At 45.0% G+C, this 20,981-nt stretch overlaps 1 protein-coding gene across 1 annotated transcript in view; it reads left to right on the top strand.

Annotated features, from left to right (window-relative positions):
- The first annotated feature begins 379 nt into the window (after positions 1–379).
- SNTB1 (syntrophin beta 1) overlaps positions 380–20,981 on the top strand; it is a 116,400-nt gene continuing 95,798 nt past the window's right edge. Inside the window, exon 1 of the mRNA XM_065831035.2 lies at positions 380–997. Coding sequence (XP_065687107.1) covers positions 475–997 — 523 coding nt within the window. The 5' untranslated portion in view covers positions 380–474. The remainder of the gene's footprint in view (positions 998–20,981) is intronic.

The raw sequence follows: 20,981 nt of genomic DNA on the forward strand, positions 1-20,981 counted from the left end.
TGTGACACCTTTTCGTTTTAGACCACCTTATAAAAAGCTCTCTGGGAAGAGCAAAGTTGCATTTTTGGTTGACGCTTCTCTGCCGCTGGTTTCCTTCACGTCCCTGCTACACCCCGGCAGCGCAGACGGCAGCTGCCGAGGGCTGACACCGCCGCTCCCAGCGGGTCCCTCCAGCGCTGAAGTGCCATCACACCCCGGGATCGAAGAGAGCCGGGGCTCTGCGAGGACGTGTCCCCGCCGTGTGTCCGTGGGAGGGGCGGGACAGCCCCGGCCACACGCACACCCACGCGCGGCGGCAGCGGGCGGTGCCGCCAGGTGCGCCCGCCCCGGCGCGGCCCCGGAGGGAGCGGCCGCGGCTCCTCGCCCCACCCCGCCGCGCCGGGCGCTCCCCCGCCCCCCCGGCTGAAGTCCGGTGCCGCCGCGCAGTGCCGTGCCGGGGGTGCCGTCACTCAGCGCTTCCAGCATGCTCCTAAGATGGCGGTAGCGGCGGCGGGCGGCGGCGGGGGCGGCCGGGCGCAGCGCAGCGGCTGGCTGGAAGTTTTGGTGCGGGAACGCTGGCACAAAGTGCTGGCCAACTTGGGCGGCGAGGCGCTGGTGCTGAGCGGCGAGGAGCGCCCCGACGGTGCGGCACATAATGGCCTGGGAGGCGATGGGGTGGCATGCCGCGGGGCCGAGGGCGGTGGGGGAGCGGCGGCGGTGCGCACCGCCTTCACCGACCCCCCCGAGCAGGTGCCCGAGGCCGTTTCCAACAAGAAGCGCTGCGTGAAGGTGCTGAAGCAGGAGATGGGCGGGCTGGGCATCAGCATCAAGGGGGGCAAGGAGAACAAGATGCCCATCCTCATCAGCAAGATCTTCAAGGGGCTGGCGGCCGACCAGACCCAGGCCCTCTACGTGGGCGATGCCATCCTAGCCGTCAATGGCACCGACCTGCGGGATGCCACCCACGACGAGGCGGTGCAGGCGCTCAAGCGGGCCGGCAAGGAGGTGCTGCTGGAAGGTAGGAACCGGGGGATGGGGCGGGGGACCGGGGACAGCCCGGCCGCCGGCACAACCCCGGGCGGGAGGCTTTGGTGCAGGTCAGCTCGCTTTCCAATGAGACGGCGGAGCCGAGCCGGGGGGTTGAACAGGTGCCCCCGTGCTTCTCGTACCGCTCCTCAGGGCGTCTTACCAGTGGGGAGCGTTTTTATTTCCCCACCACAAGCCACGCCAGGACTCCCGACGGCATGCGTTAAGGACGGAGCGCCTCGGGAAGGGACGATCGGGCTGCCGGGGAGCTGGGCTTGAACTTTCTGCCCTCCTACCAGATGCCGGTGCCGCCGCAGCCCCGTCCGTGAGCCCTCAGCCGGGGCCCCGCAGTCCCGTCACGTCCCGGCGGCTCCCAGGCTGAGGGCTCACGGCCGAGCCCCGCCGGGGCGAGCGATCTACAACATCTGCCGCCTGGGCACGTTCGCGGCTTTTCAGCGTAAGAACGGTGGGAGAAATTGGCCACCGGGAGAAGACGGGTTAAAGGGGTAAAGAAGCCCTCGGGTCGTAAGCAAAGGACTTGGGGAGCTTTTCCCGAGCCAGCTCGAAATGTGTGAAACCTCCTGCTGGCCAGTCCTTGGCCCCTTCCACCATTCCACTCCCACCTGGGGAAGAGGGGTAAAAAGAGGCTCCAACGAAACTGGCAGTGCCTCACTGACACATTAACCATCCCTGCAAAGCAGTGGTTTTTGTCTCCTTTCTCAAGGGTGACTGAAACAGTTTGTAAGAAGTGGCCTTAGAAACTGAGCCCGGAGTAAAGAGCAGACATTGGTGTGCATGGAGGAGGCATGGAAGCAGGGTGTCCCCCCAGAACAGGTTGGATGTTGGGGAGGGAGTGAGCAGAAGCAGAGCCACATTCGCAAGGACAGTGAGTTCATGAGGAGAGAGGCATTAATGGGCATTTAATCCTTGTCTTCTCACAAGGACTAATTTACTTGCTCCATCTGAAAGAACGAACAACTTCAGAAATGCCCTTGGCGCGTGTTTGATAAAGTGATTACTTATTTGCCCAAAAGTTCGTTTAACTGGAGGTCAGTGGCATTTGATGCACGTTGCTGCACCTTCCCTGTGCTATCACCTTCCTTCGAACCACAGGCTGTTCCACCTTGCTGTGCCTGTAGCCCTTTCAGTACTGCACAGTTTTTCATGTCTGTCTTTTTGGTGCTTTTTCTGAGGAGCAAAAAAGGTGCTGCAGGCAGCTAGGAGGTGCAGCTGAGGATCCACCATGAACAACTAACTACAGCATAAAGTTACAGAAAAAGTTTGAAGGGGAAGGAAGGTGAGAAAATGACATTTGCAGCAGTGTATGCTGAGAAATTATTTGATGTTGTCTACATGATAATGAAAACTCCAAAGGAGCTAGTGCCTCGTGAGGATTTAAGAAGCTGGGGGCAATTGTGTCTCCCCTCCCTGTGCCCCACGCTGCTCGTGGGACCAAAGTGCGGCTCGTCCTCCCTCACCGCAGAACAACTGCTTGTGAAGATACCTGTGAAGTCTTAATATGAACTTCTCTGTGAGGTCTGAAATGAGGCTGTTGCATCTAAATTTTCTCACTGGTTTCTTTATGCAGTTTAAGGGCTTCCTGGGGTGCAGGCCAGGCAGCGGCTGACCTTTGGTGTGATCTAATGAGTAATGTATATAGTGCTGCAACAGTGTCCCTCTCTTTATGTAGTACCTGCAGTAACAGCACCTGAACACGCTGCTGCTGTAGGAGTCTTAAGAAACCTCACATTTCTTCCCAGTAGGAGCAAAGATGAAGCTGTTTCAGTGTCAACTTTTAGCACATTCCTCCTCTCCACTCCTTCCTTTGTCACAGCTATTTTCTTGCATTTCTTTGGTCCGTTAAGGCGGATGTGCTTCAGTGGTTGTTTCTGCAACCGAATTTGTAAATCAAAAGCATATTTCAGTAGTCACCTCTATGTAGAGTTAAAATATTCTAACGCTGAACTCAGTATTTTGTTGTGCCTATTTCAGCGGAGTAACCAAAATGAGAGTTGGCCACAGCATTGCCGGGGGAAGCACTACTGGTTTCAGCAGGGAACCTCTCTACGTGAATGGTTTGTATAAACAGGCAGCTTAAAACAATCCACTGCAATTCAATTTCCCACTTTGAAGCACTTTCTTCAGTAGCACATTCTAAAATGGTCTTTTTATTACTAAAGGAAGGAAAATCCTAAAGGTTTTTTTTCCCTTTAAAGTATAGGAGGGAGAGCCTTGATTTTCCTCTCCTTCCAGACAATAGGAATTTGCCATTTCCTGACTTCTTAGAGAGTTCTGTATTGCAAAGAGCAGCCTGTGCCGGGGCAGGGCAAGACCCGTGTGTAGCTCCTTTCTAGGATCTTTCTCCAATTAACAAAGCAATGCCAGCACATGTTTCCAGGGTCAAAATGTAACGTTGACATTTTCAGGGTGATTCTGAGACTTACTTGTGACTTGCAGATCTGGAAAGCCAAAGTTCAAAGGCATAGCAAGGTTTGAAGCACGAGGGGCACATTTAGCAGTGCGACAGGGCTCTGGGTATTGCACAACATGTCATGCGTTTCTGGAATGGGCCTTACAGTTGAGTATTTCTCAGAGGTTATCAGCAGTGAAGATGTGGTCAGTATGGCTCAATACACCCAACAGCAGAGCGCTGGAGCCCGTCTGTTAGACAATGTCCTTCCTGAAAATGCTTACTCAGTGAAATGAGGCATTTACCAGCTCAGCACTGAACTGTAGTCTCTCCTGCATTCCTATGTGGGGAGGAAGGGAGCAGAAAATCTCTCCCCAGTCCTTTGCACCATGTGTGGGCAGCGGGGCTGGCACTGAGGTGGGTGGAGGGAGGAGGAAGGTCTGTGAAGAGGGGAACAGATGGGACAGTGCTTCCTTTTAACACTTGCCCCTTTTGCTGCATTGGTCATCATCTCCTGAGCTGGTGGAAGCAGAAATTATTTGCTGAAGGGTGAGGGGTGGCAAAGCTGCAGTAGCTGTGCTGGCATGGGGTGGCACAACTACAGAGCTCAGTGGACTGAGAAGTCCTACAAATTTAATAGGAATCCTGGCTTGTTATTTCTCCTCATTTTGCACCCAGAAGAACATTATTCTGTCGCAGTCCTCACTTTTATAGTCCAGCTGCTAAGCTGAAGTTGTATAAATCCTTTCCGTCCTACAGGTCTGATCTGTGGGGTTGGCCAGCGTGCCTTGAAAGCAGGTAGAATTTGACAAATGGAAAGGGAATCAGGCAACAGATGACACTGCCATAGGAGAAGCTGTAAGAAGGTTCAAGAGGAGAAGGAAGTTATGGCAAGGAAGGGTTTGAACCCTAAGTAATCCCAATCTCTCCTCATCTGCAGGGATGGACCTCTTCTGCATGCAGGGTTTGAACCCTAAGTAATCCCAATCTCTCCTCATCTGCAGGGATGGACCTCTTCTGCATGCAGGGTTTAAATTTCATGTGAGTTTTCTGTCCCAGGTTGGGCATGAGTGCAGGGGAACAAATGAGCCAGTGAGCAGGGGCAGGGGAAGCACTAGGGTTGGGCTTGTCAGCCCTGGGTGGCTTCTCAGGTGTTCAGTACATCAGGATGGAGCTTCTCCCCAGTGTTCAGGAGAGCAAAGAATTTCCTTATGTGAGAGACGAGACAGCTTCCTTGTACAGTGCATATTTACAGGTGTGGAAGGCAGCTGAAATTATCATGACATCTCTTGTTTGTACATATAATTTCCCTGCAGTTCTGTTAAATTGGGTCTTCTTAAATAAGCACTTTGGAAAATCAAGCAGCCCCTCTTGTGCTGTGCAAAGCACGTTATATTCAAGTGACTCTCAAGACACAAAAGGCATTTGTTTCTATCAAAGCATCCTAGATGAGAGCAGTTATGATCTGTAGCTAAGCTGGTTGTACTTTACTTGTATTCTCTATGTGTTTGGTGAAAAAATGAAAAATGGAAGTAGCCTGCACTGGTGTCGGGCAGGACGCCTCTGCATGATGTTGTATTTGGATGTGGAGAGAAAAAAAACCAACAAAACACATTAGTGTACTTTTTGTTGGCTGCAGGATAGTTTTTTAGCTTCCTACCTTTTTTAAATCCCCTTTGGATGAAGCAAAGTGATTCTGCCTGTGTGGCTTACATGTTGAAATACTGCAAAATAGGCATGGGCTGCTTGTTGGCTCTATTTTTCTAACTTATCTACGTTTTCTTTCAAGCAACGTGTTTCTTTCAGTAAATACCAACAATAAGAGATTCTGGGGGTTAGCAGTATATATTATTTTTCCAAGAAAGTGTGTCCCTTGCAAGTATAGGGAAATAATGAGGCACAGGGCACTTAATAAGTGCCTATGTGACATAACTACTTATTACAGTCAGAGCTGTAAATCTCAGTGATTGCAAATTGTATGCATAGTTATTCCTTACACTTCCAGTAAACGCATGGAGAAAACACTTAACATTTTTCTTTTTTTCTTTCTGTGCCAGCAAATATGCAGTTAAGGCAATGCTCTGTACTCAGAGGCTATACCAGATTTCATAGCCTGTGTAGCTGCCCTTGGCACACATCAGTTTGAAAGTGAAATTGAAAGGGAAAGGAGCAGGTAATCTTATTCTCGAGAACACCAAGTCTAGGCAGTCCCTGAGAATCTCAGTTTTGATTGTTTCAGCTGCCTTTGGCTGATGGGGAAGCTTGAGTGGGAACACTTTATGTGTCTTTCAATGATTAGATTAGATTACAGGCTAATTTAGCAGCCCAGACAGTCTGTATCACCTTTCACAGATAAGAATCAGTACATCTTCTTTGCAGTAAATCTGGTGCAAGTCCTCTTTCTCAGTTACTGTAAAGAAAATAAGGCAGATATGGGCAACACATTCCTGGATTTTTCTGGACCAAGTGCAGGTTTCCCCCTCACCGCCCCCCCCCCCGCTTCCCCTTCCTCAGAAATTATTCTCCTATAGGACTTAGTATCATCTCCTTAAGGGTGCTTAGAAGATTAAATATGTTTAAGGATCTGGGATTCAATTGCACATACAGAGACTACATATTAAATATCATTAGAAAAAATAAAAGCATTAAAAACCCAGCAGTAATTCCTCTGTGGAAAATTAAATTGAAAACTTGGTATAACTCTTTGAAGAATCTTTAAGTCATTAGACAGAGTGAAATTGAAAGCTGAAGGCTTTTGCTATAACGAAACAGTGTTTGTTTCTTTATTTTGCCATGGCAGGTGCCTTTTCACCACCCTCCCAAGGAGGCATTATCGCACAGGTGATCACAAATGTCACTGTCCTGTCCCTGTCCTGTTCCTGTCCCCACTGCCCACTGGGACTGGGTCTGAAACGCTTCTGCGTTTCCATCCTGAGGGAGCTGGTGAGGAGTCTTCGTGATTCAAACCAGGGTTTGGATTTGGGACAGCCTGGTCAAGGCTCCTCCTGTGACAGTTCACAGTGTGCTTTGCGGTGGGATAACAAGTGCTGATTCCAGCAGGCTGATGGGTTCATGTATAGATTGTTTTGGGTTTTGTTTGGGGTTTTTTGTGATTTTTTTATTTGTTTGTTCACGGGATTTGTTGTTGTTGTTTGTTTTGTTTTTTAACTTTCTTAATCTCACTGTTTTCATAACACATGGTGTGGATCTTCTCCTGGTAGTAATTTATCTGTAAGTTTGACTTTAATGTCCATTTTTGTGCATTCAGACTTCACAAGTGTTGGAGAGTTTACCATAGCTATTTTTAATCTGTTCCAGTGGTCACTTACTTCCAGGCTTTAAGAACACATTATTTCCATTCCATTTTTCTTATTTAGATTTCTGATCATAGGATTATTTTGTACTTTATTCTGCAAGATTATGTTGCCATGGCTACTTGTTAAAATTGGTACAGCTACTTCAGAAAAAGGAAAATTGGAGGAAACAGTAGTTCAAGAGAGCAATAACATATGTAAATGAAAAAGATATGATGGGAACAAAGCTGTCCCAGCAGTGCACAGGAGACTCTGGCTTTCCAAGTTTGAAGAGATTCTTCAGGCATCTCAGAAAAGTAGTTGGTGAAGAAGGGATGGTATCAATGAGTTACTATATCATGCAAAAATCTTTTAGTTATACATCATGTAGGGTTTGTGAGTAGCTTGTGTAACACAGTTTTGCTGGCTGTGACGTGGTGGGTGGAGGTGAGTGAGATTCATCTCTCCTACCCGCACCTGACGCCCCACTGCTCACCCCGTGCCTCACTGCAGTGGATGGTGTGAGGTGAGCTTTGCTTGGCTCAGGTGGTCACCTCTCCAAACCTTAAATTATATCGAGCAGAGAAAAATGCTGCTGTCAACATCAGCTGTGTCTGTGCTAAGGGCTTTGCCAGGACATCTGTACTTAAAGCAATCAGGGAGAGCATCATACTGTTGTGGTGGATTGGGAAAGAGCTAGAGCTCTGAATAGCAGGAATAAATAGTCTGTTTTGGCATGGACATGAAGCTCGTTGTAGAGATGGGAAGTAACATCAGGGCAGCATTTGGTACGTGCCTTGAGGAGCGTCACCGTGAGGAGGGAGTTAGAAGATGTTCAAGGTGAGGCATAGCTGATTTGGGCTAGAGAAGTTTGTGAGAAACTATAAGGTATGTAGAAAGTGTGGAGTGCTACATTTCACTCATGCTACATGTTGGAAAGTGTGTTACGAGTCTCCTTCATACTTTTAAATAAATGTCTGTCAGCTGCTGTTTTGCAGGACCAAGAAAGCTGCTCTGTGAGGCTTGGTCTCCATGCTTTGAAAGATGTCTAATGGTCCTACCTTATGGGCCTTGCACTTCTGGAAGAGAGCAGATTCATCGAAATTACGGCATCCAGCATCTCGCAATGTCTCAGAGTCCAGCAACACTGAGTAATGAACTAGGACACAAAAGATTTTACCTAATTCTGCTTGTAGAGAGGTTGGGAAAAGACAAAATCGGTTTCTCCATCATCCACTTAGCTATCAAAACATACTTTTCTCCAGAACATAAGTTAACAAACTTGCTTACAAAAAGTTTAATCAGCTGTGAATAGTTCTTCAGATTGCTTCACCTTGCCGCTAGATACTGCCTTGCTCTTGGGTTAGGTTTGTTCCTTCACACAAATTAAATTAAGAGATGTAATTTCTGTGTGACTCTTTGGCAGACTTGAATTTCCAACTGCTGCTACTGTACACTTCTGTTATGGTCTGGCTTTAATTTCCTCTGTCTAGAACTTGAACTACTGAACTGGTTATGGCTTTCACTGTGTGTTTACTAAGGGCATGACAGAGTAGGTCACTGCCAAATACAGCACATCTGTGTTTTAGCAACTGGATAAAATGGAGTTCTTAATTGTAAGGAAATGAGCCAGAGCAGTAGATGTGGAGAAACTGTCTCTGATTAGAAATTATTAACATACAGCTCACTCCTAAAAATGTTGTGCAGCTTTTTGCTGAATTGTTGGAAGTTGTGCTTGTTGGCATGGCTCTAAAAGTCATGGAAACTAAGGCTGTGGCCATGTTTATTCCTCACTACTCAGGGGTGTTTCTCTCTAAAGATGACATGTAGTGGAGCAGTGAGCCTGCTTCAAGCAGCACACAGGTGAGTAACTTGTGTGTGTGTGTACATCTGCGTGAATAACTTCTGTTCACTTTAATGGCATGCTAAAAAATAGCAAATTCCTGATATGGTGGTAAATATCTGAGAAACAATATCCCTTTTCCTAGTATTTGAACATTAGAGACATATAATAACATAAAAATCAAATTTAAAAACTTTTTTTTTTGAGACAGTATCAGAATATAAATTCTCTTCTGGCAAAGAAGGCACAACTTAACTGATTTGCTCCAACAGATAACATGACCTCATGGGAGTATTTATCAGCCTCATGTGCTCTTTCAGGGAAATAGGGCCATTAGTTAACCTTTATGTTCCATTTACCATAGGCTTTTTCTGCTGGTGCAATACCTATTTTGGCTTTTAACATTATCATGTAGTTATGAGAGAGTATTGAAAGCTATACCATGGAAATAACATATTTCCACTCTCATCTGAGTTATTTCAATAATAGCCATTTCCAGGATGATTTACTGTACTAACACGTGTGTTTAAACTGCCATTGGCTCTGGTTCTGCAAGGGGAGCAAGAGGCAGCTCTGTGAAGATGGAGATGCTGGAGAGGTTTAGTGATATCCAGCATGTAGCTTATCAGGCTGCTTTTAGCTAATAGTTTTAACTCAGACAGTGAGAGTTTATCTGTTTATCCTGCAGTTTGGGCTTTAGTCACTGTGAAGCAGCCTGGGAGGATTAAGCTGGTACTGGGGCTAGCAGGACAGCAGTGGCAGACGTGATTTCCCTCATAGCAAGCAGCTTCCTGTTGGTCTTACTTTTGTCGGGCAGAAGCCAGCGGGATCCTTCTCTTGTTGACATGAAGCCAAAGGAGGGATTTAATTATTGGATGTTCAGGAGTATTTTCCAGGAATGAAGTGGGCAGGATTTGCCTTCAGTTCTTGCTGCTTGAAACCTTTGTGGGTTTTTTCTTTTAGATGGGGGGGAGGGAAGGGGATGCTGTGGACAGAAAAAAGGCTTATAAATTACCACTGTTTCCCAAAAAACACATTATACTTGGTAACTATTGACTTATTTGTCATGTCTCATGCAGTGGCAAACTCTCCTGGTACCCAGCCTCCTCCATCAGTGATGTGTGGATGGGATGCAGGGGTATCTCCAGAGAACCAAGAGGATTCCTGTAAGATTACCTGCTGTATAAAGACATACCTAGGCACCAAGACACACACTGTAAGATGTATTTATATACACATTTGAGTAATGAACAGCCCCATCAACAGACTTTCCTTGTTTGGGGCTTGACCTTCAAATGTGCTTGAGGCCAGCATGGTTGTACGAACTTAAGGCTGCTGGGGCCAGGTCTGGAGAGGCTGAATTGACAGCCTTGTTTCCCAGTGGGTTTCTCCATGCCAAGAGCAGTGTGGTAGGTTATCCTGGCTCATCACTGCACAGAGAGGCTTTAGGTATTGCACCCCTGGAAAGCCTCTTCCAGAGCAGGGGATGTAGCTGGCTTTGAGCTCTGTCAAATCCAGTCAAGGGAATGTGCAAGCTGCAAGAGAAAAGAAGCCAGCTTCAAACTGGAATGACTTTGATGATAACAGCAGGCTCTTCGTGAAGAGCTCCAGGTGTTAATACTGTGCTTTGCCTACACTAAACCCATCCAGATTTTAGACACTTAGGTAAAAGGCTGGTCAAAGGGCTAACATAGCTCAAATTCTTCAAACAGCTGAGGAAGTCCTGAGCACAGTGGTGGGGAGAGACAAAAGCCATGCTTAAACCTGCCGACAAATCTCGAGGTGCCAGAGATGCCACAGCTAATCTGCTTGAAGCCACTGTTGCTCTCATGGCTTTTACTGCCCTCTTCTTTGCAGGGGTAGCGGTTGGGTTGCCGGCTGATGCAAGGATGCTTGTAGACATGGCTCTTGTCAAGCCCTGGGGAGGAAATCTGTATTCCTGCCTTAAGAAAAGGTTAAAAAGCTCATAGTAGCATCAGTCTTCTTCATGTTTGTGGAATGCTGGAGAAGTGTCCAGCCAAAAAGGCAATAAAGGAAAATTCAGGAAGAATGCAAGTGAAAGAAACTAGTTTTAAGATGTTCCCAGTCCATTCAGTGGACATTTATCTGTATAAATAAGCCAGACCTAAGTGATGTATGACGGCAAGTCATAAAGAAAACATTGCAGTAACAAACTAGTGAAATTTCCACTTAACACATTAAAATCAACCCTGAAAGGCTCCATTAAGGAAAGTCATAAATTGAAGTTCTAAGAGATGGAGTATAAACTATCCCTGAAACTAAAAATGATCCTCTGTCAGTTTTATGTTTTCCTTTCACTGTGTTATATCTATTTTAATAAACATGTGGGATAGGCTATCAAAAGAACAACACTTTGTCTGCGAAGCCTTGAGGAAATAAATACTGAGTCTGGGCATGTTATAAATTTTACCCTATAAAGATAAACTTACATTGATTCTGGGCTTTGCCTCTGTAAGGACTGCTATGCTAGGACCATTCTGTGTTGATTTTGTTTTATATATATATTGAACTTTTCTGCTAGGCATACCTTGAAATGTTAGTATTTAATGCTTGAGTTTCCATTCAAGTTCTGCCAGAGCTTGCTTTCTATGTGCATAAATAGCATTAAGACCTTAGAAAGGTTTCAAGGTTTACTCTCTTAACAAAAATATTGAGGAACAAATACCTTTTGGTTTTTGAGGGAGGAAAAAGGAGGGCTGACTTGAAAACACGCAAGTTCCTGTGTTTCAATTTGATATGGCATTTTATATTTAAAAAGAAAGCAATTTGCTTTCAAAAGGCTGATTTGAATTTGCGTTTAAAAACGATTTCAAGTAGAATTTTCTATGTGGAAGAGCAGAGAATTACCCAATGTACCTTCTCCTCCTGGAAAACCTTTGCATTCACATCATGTTTATCAACAGGAGATTTTCGTGGCCAAATAGTTTTGACCAACTCAACACAGCAGTTTTTTCCCATTTTGTTAAAATATGTAGTTCATTTCTACAAGTGCAGGTATTCATTTTGTTCTTTGGAACATTTAGACATGCTGTTCTCCTTAATCACTTTGTTCTGTTGCTTTTCTATCAATACACACATTGTACAAAGTGGATAAGGATGTATATTTGGTACGAGCCAAGACAGATATGCTTCCAGTGGAGAACTCACAATTGATATATTATATGAATTTCTGTAAGACATTTACATTTGATCTTTTCAGTTAGTCATAGTTCTGGGGGTAAACTTCCTTATTTCTGTGAAACTCACAGCAGCAGCCTTAAATACAGAGAGAAATGAGATAGAAACTTGCCGAGTCTCTAAAACTTGCCTGAAATAGCTCATCTAGTTGTAATTTTAATATCTTCTCAATGCACCTGTGAATTAAATTGGCCCACTACCTTTTTAGCTTCTGCTGTATTAAAGACATTGTGTGGAACTGTATGTACATGAGGGAGACAAGAAGTGTTCATGAAACCATAAAAAGGCTGGGAGATTATTTCTATGGGGCAATATGTGATGCATTATTTTATTTATTTTCCCTTTGCTTTCTCTCCGCTCACCTTTGTGTTGGCTGATATTGGTTTAGGAATACCTTCAAACGTAGCTATTTCATTCCTGAGCTGACCTAGCTCTGGTATAGGCACAGCTATAAATATTTATCAGCAATATTACATGGGCACGAGGTACAAGTGGACACACTCATGTAGTATACACCATGAGCTTGCATGCGTGTTGTATGTAAATTTGCTCATATCTAAGGCAGAATTTGCTTGTTGTCAGTGCTATGTAGATTAATCGTTCTATGAAAATGGAAAGAAATAGTCTTGATTATACCTGCACTGGAGGAGTCTCTGGGTTGCTTGATCTGCTGGAGTGCTTCCCAGGAGCCTGCACCTGCATTTTTGGTTTTCCTCAGGGTCTGTGTTCTCCACCCAGACCCCACTGTCCATGTCCATCTGTCTGTGACCGAGCCTCCAGCAGCAAGTGGGCAACGACCAGGCTGGTTGGGATGATGGAGACAACCTGCCATCTGCTAGAGTGCTGAGGAAGGGGAGTGAATGTGGAGCAGAAGGTGGGAGAGAAAAGTCACCTCCTGTTTAAATTGGTATGAATTTTCTCATTGATTTCCACGGGAATCGGTTATTTTTTAGCAGGCAATATTGACATCAATCACTGATTGGGGAAAAAAAAGATGCTGATGCAGTTTATTCCTCTGTCTGAGACCTGCTGCATTAATTCTCCTTTAAAATAATATGGACAGATCTTTGGTCCTTGTGGGTGTTGACTCACTTTGCTGGCTTCCTGTGTGGCTGAAAGGACCTACTCGCAAGCTTTTCAGTTGAGGATCTGTGTTAACATTGCTTTACTGTGCTTAGCAAACCTGACTCTGTACTCCCCCTCTGCAACCCTTTCGGCTTGTCCTTCCTCCCTTCCTGCTCTACCAAAGCCTGATGAGCAAAAGCATTGTAAAACAGACGTGGCAGCAGTTCAGTCTCTGAGTTCAGTCATTTTGTGCAATAATAGTTGATTAAACATGAACATTTAAACATTATGAGCACATTAAACATTGATTAAACAATTGATTATTTCTTCATCTACTGTTCAGTGCTAATCACGAAGGTTGAATAATTCAGCTCAGTCAGATCTGTGCCTAAGCTGTGGGTCCCTGTCTCAAATTAGACACATGTCAAAATGTTACTTCTGCAAACCTGCAGGGTTTCTCTTAAATTCCAGGGCGTCAGATACTGTATCAACAGCTTTCCAAAGGGTGTTTCAGGTTTTCTTTCTTGTTCAGAGCTAAGCTCTGACCTCTGCAACAGCAGAGGCACACTAAAAATCATGTTTAACTGGAGCAGGAAGCAGTCATTGTTTTTGGAGACAACAACAATGTATTTTCAGGTGAAGGCTGGTTTGTGGAGTTACATTTTTCTCCAAGATGCTGCACCCAGCAGAAATTTGACCTCTTTCTTGTTGAGCGGGAGGTTTGTAATTGCCCTCCCGCCCTGTCTGTAGCACTGTCAGTGTGTGTAGATGGTTCTCCAGGAGAAATTAAGAGTTCGCTGCTACCTCAGTGCCATTGCAGTGTGTAATGCCAGCCTGTGACAGAGATATTCTGGGTGTGCAGAGTACACCAAGCCCAAAGCCTCTGTGCAGCTTCCCCCTGACCCGACAATGTGACTTTTTTCTCCCCCTGATTTTTCTGGGTATCATCATTTGCCTCCTTTCTGGCTTCTGACTGCATCATTTAGGATGCGAGGCAACATCAGAACAAGTTCGATGTTTATCAGCCTGATTATGCAGAAGAACCTGCAGTTGTAGCTGAACAAGTAATTGCAGAATCCAAACGTTAGCTGACTGACTTTATCCCGGCTGGCTGCTTTGTGTATCTGAATGCTGGCAGATCCCTGCTGGGTATGAATGCTGTGTCCAGGCAGGCTCCATCAGCCACTGATGTCCACCTGGCTAACAGCCAAACCAGATGGTTTTCTTTATCTCTAAAGAGGTGCAAAGTTGCAACTGTAATTTAAGAGTGATTGAAAAGAGACAGAATTGGTATCATCACAAGACAGTACATAAACTGCAAGCGTGTTGTATTTCATGTCTGAGGTCTTGGGAGAATTTGGGTTAGTTCAGGAGCCCTGGGGTCTTCAGGTGTGGATTGCAACCCAATTACCTTGTGCGTTTTTTTTTTTTTTTTCTCCTTTTAAATATAGTCATCATTAGGAAAATACAGTGAGTTGAATCTAACCCCTAATTTTAAAAATGTAATCAAGGCTTTGGAAGATTGTTGGAAAGTTCTTACAGTATTATATGAAGAGTACCTAGGGAAAGTATAATAACTGATTCAGAAAAGTCAAGTGAGATACAGCTCTGCAATGTTCACATCATTCATTTTGAACATTATTGCATTGATAAATGATAGGAAAAAAAAATAACGGGGCTGATTCAACAGGCACTTCAGCTGCAGCATCCTGGCACCAGCTCCTGCGGGGATTCGGTTCTGGCTGGAGGCCCCTGTGGTGCAGTCTGAGCCCTCTGAATAGTCCTGCTGAAGATTTGTATGAGCTGCAGTGGCCAAGGAGGCTGATGAGGCCCTGTCACTCTCAGCTTGCTCTGCGGAGAGGTTTGCTTGTGTCCCAGAACAAGTGTGGGAGGCGGTGGAGGGGATGGAGCTGCGAGGGGCACTGACAGCCCCTCAGACCAGCCTTCCTCACGGCCACCTGGCTGGATCCACGGCTCCCACGCATGGGTACTCCCTGAAAGTGCTTGCAGAGCAGATCTAGGTCATGCTGTCTCTTCAGCCTTTAAAGAAATATCGTATAATGACGATGTAGGAAAATAACAATATGTGAAAATATTCTGCTTCGCAGGCTGAAGTGGGGTGGGCAGGGAGCAAGGACAGGCAGAACACTCCATCCAGTTCTCTGCAGTGTGTGTGTGGGCTGAAGTTCAGTGTGTGTAGGCTCCTCTATGCCCCGATCCTGTAACTATATAGATCCAGATGTCCTCTGCATACATCAGATGTCTTTATATATTTAGTTGAAACTATGTTTGGGTAAGGCTGTGAAAGACAAAGAGCCACAATTTTGTTTTTCCTCTCCTATGGGCATACGAGTGCTGATTGCACTGTATAAAGCTGCTTCTTGTTGTGCCTGTCACTGTTCAAGGTGAGGAGAAAAAGTGTTCATGTTTTTATTATCATTCCTCCCTCCCGACCTACACTGCACCAAAACAAACAAGCAAATGGTAGCATTGCCAAGGAGAGAACTGTTTTGCAAATCACATCTTTTTCCACTGGAAAAAATGTAGCCATGTTTAACTTCTTTTTAAGGAGTGGCAATGTTGAATATACAAATTAAACTCCAATTTACATAGTGGAGATTTTCATGAGCACTTCACAGAAATATTCTCAAAGTGCAACATTTTGAAATAATGACATTTGCTAGGAACAGTCTTTGGGGAAATGGGACAGCGCTTGCATTTTTACCCTTCCCCCCTTGACGCCAGCCTGTGTCAGGCCAGCAACGGGAGTCACGCAGGAGGACTGTGGCCAGCTCTGAACAGATCAGCCTTTGTGTCCCCAGCACAAATGTCCTTCTTCTTTTGGAGGGAATGGGCAAAACGGATTCTGACACAGAGCAAACCATCTGTTTGTGGCTTGTCCATCAGAAGGAGAGAGACAAGTGCCTCCTCTGTGTCCCCATTGAACTGCTGCTGCAGAGCGAGCCGTCGAGCAGGCAGTTAAACACTTCAAATCTTTGTAAGACAAAGTTTAACATGAGCCATAAGGTATTTCAGCCATGCCACAAGACTGCCCAAGTTGCTCTGCAGAGGTTTTCTCCTCTGTTTAGAAGTTCAGAACTGCTTCGCTGCCCTGGAGCACCGAGCGATGCAGAGGTGCAGCAGTGCCCAGCGAAGCCACTGCTGGTTGTTTCTCTTTTTGGTAGCTTAAGTTTTCAAGTGTTTAGTGGAAATACCTCTTGTGGGAGTGAGTTGGCAATGACAAAAACCAGTAATAACCTCTACCATTGTTTGTTACTTTCGAAGGTGGGCCCTTGTGAAATTAAGGAGAGCTGGAGTTGAGGTAGAGTCTAACTGCCCTTTTCATTTGTATGCTGCCTTATACTAATGCCATTCAAGTGCTTGATATTTTTGCTAGTCTTAAGTAAACTCTGTTCAACTGAAGTTACTTTCCAGGGCCCAAGAGCTATTCAAAGTTCTTCTCGAGTGTAGTGTAGCTTGCAGCACCTCTTACCTTCAACAGGAGAGGGGTGGAATGTCCGGGACTGTGGTTTTGGGCTTTGCCGATGTTGGTGTGGCTCCTTTGGCTTTATCTCAATTACCAGTCAGAGGAGGAGGAAGAAGACACTTAAAAGCTGTTTTTATCCAGAGCAGTGCTTAACTGCTGCATGAACTGTCATCCCTGCTGCTTGTCCTCCCTGCTCAGTTAGTTAGCTGAACCTATCTGTAGCAAAGCCTGGAGTGTTTCCATCAGCAGGGCCAAGGCTTTTCACACCCTACCTGCCATGAAGGGAGCTTGGTCTGATTTCTGTGTTTGCTAGTTGTACTCTAGATCTTTCTGCCTCAGTTAATGATGTGAAGCTAGGCTTGGGACATGAGTAGCCATGAAGCTGGAGCCTGCAAGAGATGTGTACATCACCTCCGCATCTTCTGAGTATTTTTATTTGCAGCAGTGGTGATGGGCTGTGAGAGGTGGGTCCAGCAGCTGGCTGCCAGGAGAAGCAGTATTGTCTATGTCTATTAACACTGATTAGAGTGCTGAGAAGCTTTGTGCTGGAGGGAAAGTCCATTCTTTGTTCCTCAAGCTCACTTGCTAGAGATTGATCCTTTTCTGCTTCTTTGTAGTTGTGGGCTGGGCTTCAGCAAATAAAGCCAAGCTAAACATGTCTTTTCAGGCCTGGTTAGCTGGCATGTTCACTTCTGGGTCATGGTTTTTGATGGTCTTGCTGTAGAGGTAACAACAGAGGGGCACTGCACTCATGATGTCCTGGTGTGTGAGGTCCCAGCATGGTCGTTTCTCTAGGGTGGAGAAGTATTAAGCCAGCACAGCGTGAGACTGGATTGTGGCTGGGATGCTATCATCACCCACCAATGTTTATTATATGTCATGGGGCAGAAGGGAAAAATGTCTGATACCATCCCAAACTTGTCTCCTCAGTAGTTTCAGACCTTCCTGGACTCCCCAGGAGCACCCTGCAGCCACACTGCAGCCTGGGCTTCTAGATAGACTTTAATTTGCTCTCAAGAACTATTATATTAATGGCTTTTAAATTTTTTTACAGACTTATCAAGGGGGTGTCATTGTTTTAGCACTCAGAGAGTATAGAACATAGCCCTTTGCCTCCTAAATTTTTGAACATTCTTAAGTAATTTTGAGATATGCTAACTGGGAATATGTTTTAACAAGGATGCCGAGCTAGAGGATACATGGAGCGCAATTTTAATCTAGGCCTCTGTCAATCTGTAAAAAGGCATTTGACTTTGTTTTGAGGGGTAGCGTGTGGGATATAGGCTTTGCTCTTAAAGGTACATAATCTAACTGGTTTGGACTTTTGTTGAAAGGATAAATCCTTCCCCCTTTTCCCCTTATTTATTTATTAATTTATGTATCTGTGAAATAGACTTGTTTGTATCTTTGAGTGCTTCCTTTTGCTGGTTTTATTGTGTGCTTTTTTACTGATTGTGTACCAAAATCTTAATTCCTAATTCTGAATGCTCGTAGGTAATAGGCAGAGAAAAGTTCTTGTGATTTTGCTTTTGCCTTCTCCTTTCTCAGGTGTGTTCAGACCTTTAGAGAGGATTACTCTTTCATTAAGCATTTAGGCTAGGCTGAGCATCCCTGCTCCCAAGGTGGGCAGCAGAGAGAGTAAAGGGCTGAGTGCTCTTTGGGAGATGCCATTCTCCCTCGTCACTTACTACAGGGATACTAGCTCAGCTGAGGACAGTTCTTTATTGCCCAGTTCTTACTCAGTTACGTGGTTCTCCACAACTGGGACTTTGAGTGAAACAGAGAATTTGTGCAGAGCAGGATACAATCCCAACAGCAGAAAGTACTACATAGCTTCATTGCAAACAATATAAAAACCACATATATACTCTGAGAATATTAGCCTGTCATTGCATTGTATGTTGACCTTAGCAAGAAACACATAAGAAAAGCACATCCCTGTGCTGCAGTGCACCTCTTTGTGGCTGCACTGATTTAACTGTGTTCAATGCTGTGCCAGAAGATTTTTTTATTATTATTATTTTTCTTAATTACATGGGCTAAAGTTATGCTCCAGAAACAATGTCATCTCTAATGTTTTCTATTTGTTTGGTGATAGAGTCTGCAGAGCAGACTCAAAAGCGGTTGTGCCAGCAGAAGGGAGCCATGGACTGCAGCGCGAGGCAGGAAAAGTGCTGAGGCTGGAGGAGGAACCCAGCGCGGTGGTTTCATCGTTGAAGCCAACGTGTTATGAAACCGCAGCCTGAGCTCGGCGGGACTTTCCTGCCCTCCTCCTGGCCTCGGCAGCTCATTCCTGCTCCTCCACCTGAGCTCTGTGGCCATGCTGCGTATTGGGGTACTCCAGGTCCCCAAGTTGGCTGCCTTGGTGGCAGCAAGGTCAGGGGAAATGTGAATCATTTGAGGTCCCTTTTTTGGGGACAGGTCATGTTTAAGATCTGTATAAAGCTCTTGTGAAACTGCACCTGTCATGCTGAGGCTTGTCTTGTTTTTGTCAACATGCAATGGATGAAATTTGGCCCTGGTGAAACCAACTTCAATCACTTAGTGATGGAACAGGGCCAGGATCTCTCTTAGTGTTGCAAATTGTGCCACAGTTGAAAAGAAAACCCACCCTCTTTTTTTGGAAAGCGCTAGACTTCTGTGTGACAATCTTGACTTGCCAGTGTTAATTGTGTCACCTACAAGTAAAAGTGTGCTTCTTACCTATTTCAATTGTACATATCCCAGCTTTTATATAACCTTGTGTTGCCGCACAAAGGATTGATATAAATCTTTCATGCAGTCTGTCTCCTGGATTGTGTGTGGGAGTGGGAAATTCAGAAGTTAAAAAGTACCTGTCCTGAACAAAGGCTGGGTTGCTTTGATAGCAGGAGGGATGATCTTACACTTGAAGTGAGGAGCAAAAGTCAGAAAATTAGACACCCCCCACAACTTCTGATGGGTGAGAAGAGGGACAGTCCAGTCTTGTGGTGTCCAGGAACAAAGCACAGACTCAACTGAGTTTTACATTTTAAAAGTTGATTTGGATTAAGGCAGGAAGGGAATCTGAAGTGCAGCAGCTTTATTTGTATACCCCTTGCTTAAATAATACATTCATCTTATTCATGAATGGGTTTATGTACAGATAAACCCTTAGTTCATGCTTTTACTAACCATGCATAGATAACCTAAAACTTCAAGTTCATTGTATATATCTGGACATGCTAAATTGTGTCCATACCGTGCAGCTGATCGCACAGTGTGGGACTCCTGTCATTTGGTTTTTTTGGTTCTTGCATGGGCCTCAGATCTAGATGACTTATTCTGTGCTAAACCCAGCCATGCTGTATTTACTTTGCCTCGAGGCCATTTAATTACATTGACTTTCCTGCCCATTTCACAGAGCTATAGCTGTTTGACTTGCTTTTTGAGCCCTGCAACCTTTCGAAATGCCCTAGCTTATTTATGTAAGACTTTTTTTAATATACTATTCCCTGATGTATTCAGTCCATGTCCCATTAGTAAACAATTTATTTTTTAATGTGTTGCTTATCACTTTTGTTGTTTATGTATTCTTCGTTTGGAGTCTCGGTGACTTCAACCTAAATGTACTGGTTCTTTGCACCTCAACCGGTGTTTTGCTCTGTTGCATGCTCTTCCAACATAGTAATTTATCTTGCAGTGTTTCTCAGACTACCAGATATTTGAATGCTTGAAGACTTCCTTTCTTGGGAAAAATATTTTATTTAAAGGAAAAAAATTCAGAATTGCAAGAAGCTTATGTTCATTCGCTAAATTAGAAAACTGTGAAGTGTTGCAAAGATATGAGAAGAAAGAAGAAAAACAGAAAAAAATGGGATTAGCGGACTCTGATAGCGCTGAAAACATCTTGGGAACTTGACTCACTTCTCAGATTGTGCAAAAGGGTAGTGACCCTTAGGTTGGGCTGCAAGACTGACTGCCTCATGCCTGAAGGATGGCTTCCTATTTTCTTGTTGAGGACTTACAACTTCTTTCTTAGAGGTCCTTGCTCTGGCTTTTCCAGGAGATTCAGTGCTGCAGCATGGAAATGCAATTTGGCATGACCTAGCAAAACTTTAATGTACTGATCTGGGGTGAGTTAATGCACGTTGGAGAACTTGGAGTGTGGTTGCGTTATGCTTAAAGCTTTTCTAAGTGGTTGCTGCTGTGGTGCTGACCTCCTAGCACCCCCAGCTATGTGTTCTTGACTCTGCTTTGTGTGGGTCAGGCATTTATCTGAGTTTCTAGGCATCAGCTTCAGAGAACTAAATTGGCAATAAAGTGGGGCTGTCGCACTGGTCATGCAGCCCTGAGCTGTCACTTACGCAAATACTGATGCTTTTGGACTCAGGTGGGGAGTTGCTTCACCCATCTGAACACGAGGAGTGTGTTTTTGTGTTGTTTCATCAAAAGGGTGAAAAAAATTTCCTACCTGAGCATCTCTTCTAATTCCTTTGCTGGCTCCGGACATGCTTGCTTTGTGGTCAGAGTTACTCAATGTCACCTGACTGCATCACTTAGATTTGGACCAATTCATATGATCCTTTTTAGAGCTTCCCCCCACCAATATAGTGCCCTCAGCACAGCAGAGGAGGTGGCGATCAGTGATTCATGAAGTGGACTGAGAAGTTGGCTTGGCACTTCTTAAGCATGCTAGAGAAATCACAGTTACATGCTAAC

The sequence above is a fragment of the Patagioenas fasciata genome, chromosome 2 (genome assembly GCF_037038585.1).
Source record: "Patagioenas fasciata isolate bPatFas1 chromosome 2, bPatFas1.hap1, whole genome shotgun sequence".
Lineage (NCBI taxonomy): Eukaryota > Metazoa > Chordata > Aves > Columbiformes > Columbidae > Patagioenas > Patagioenas fasciata.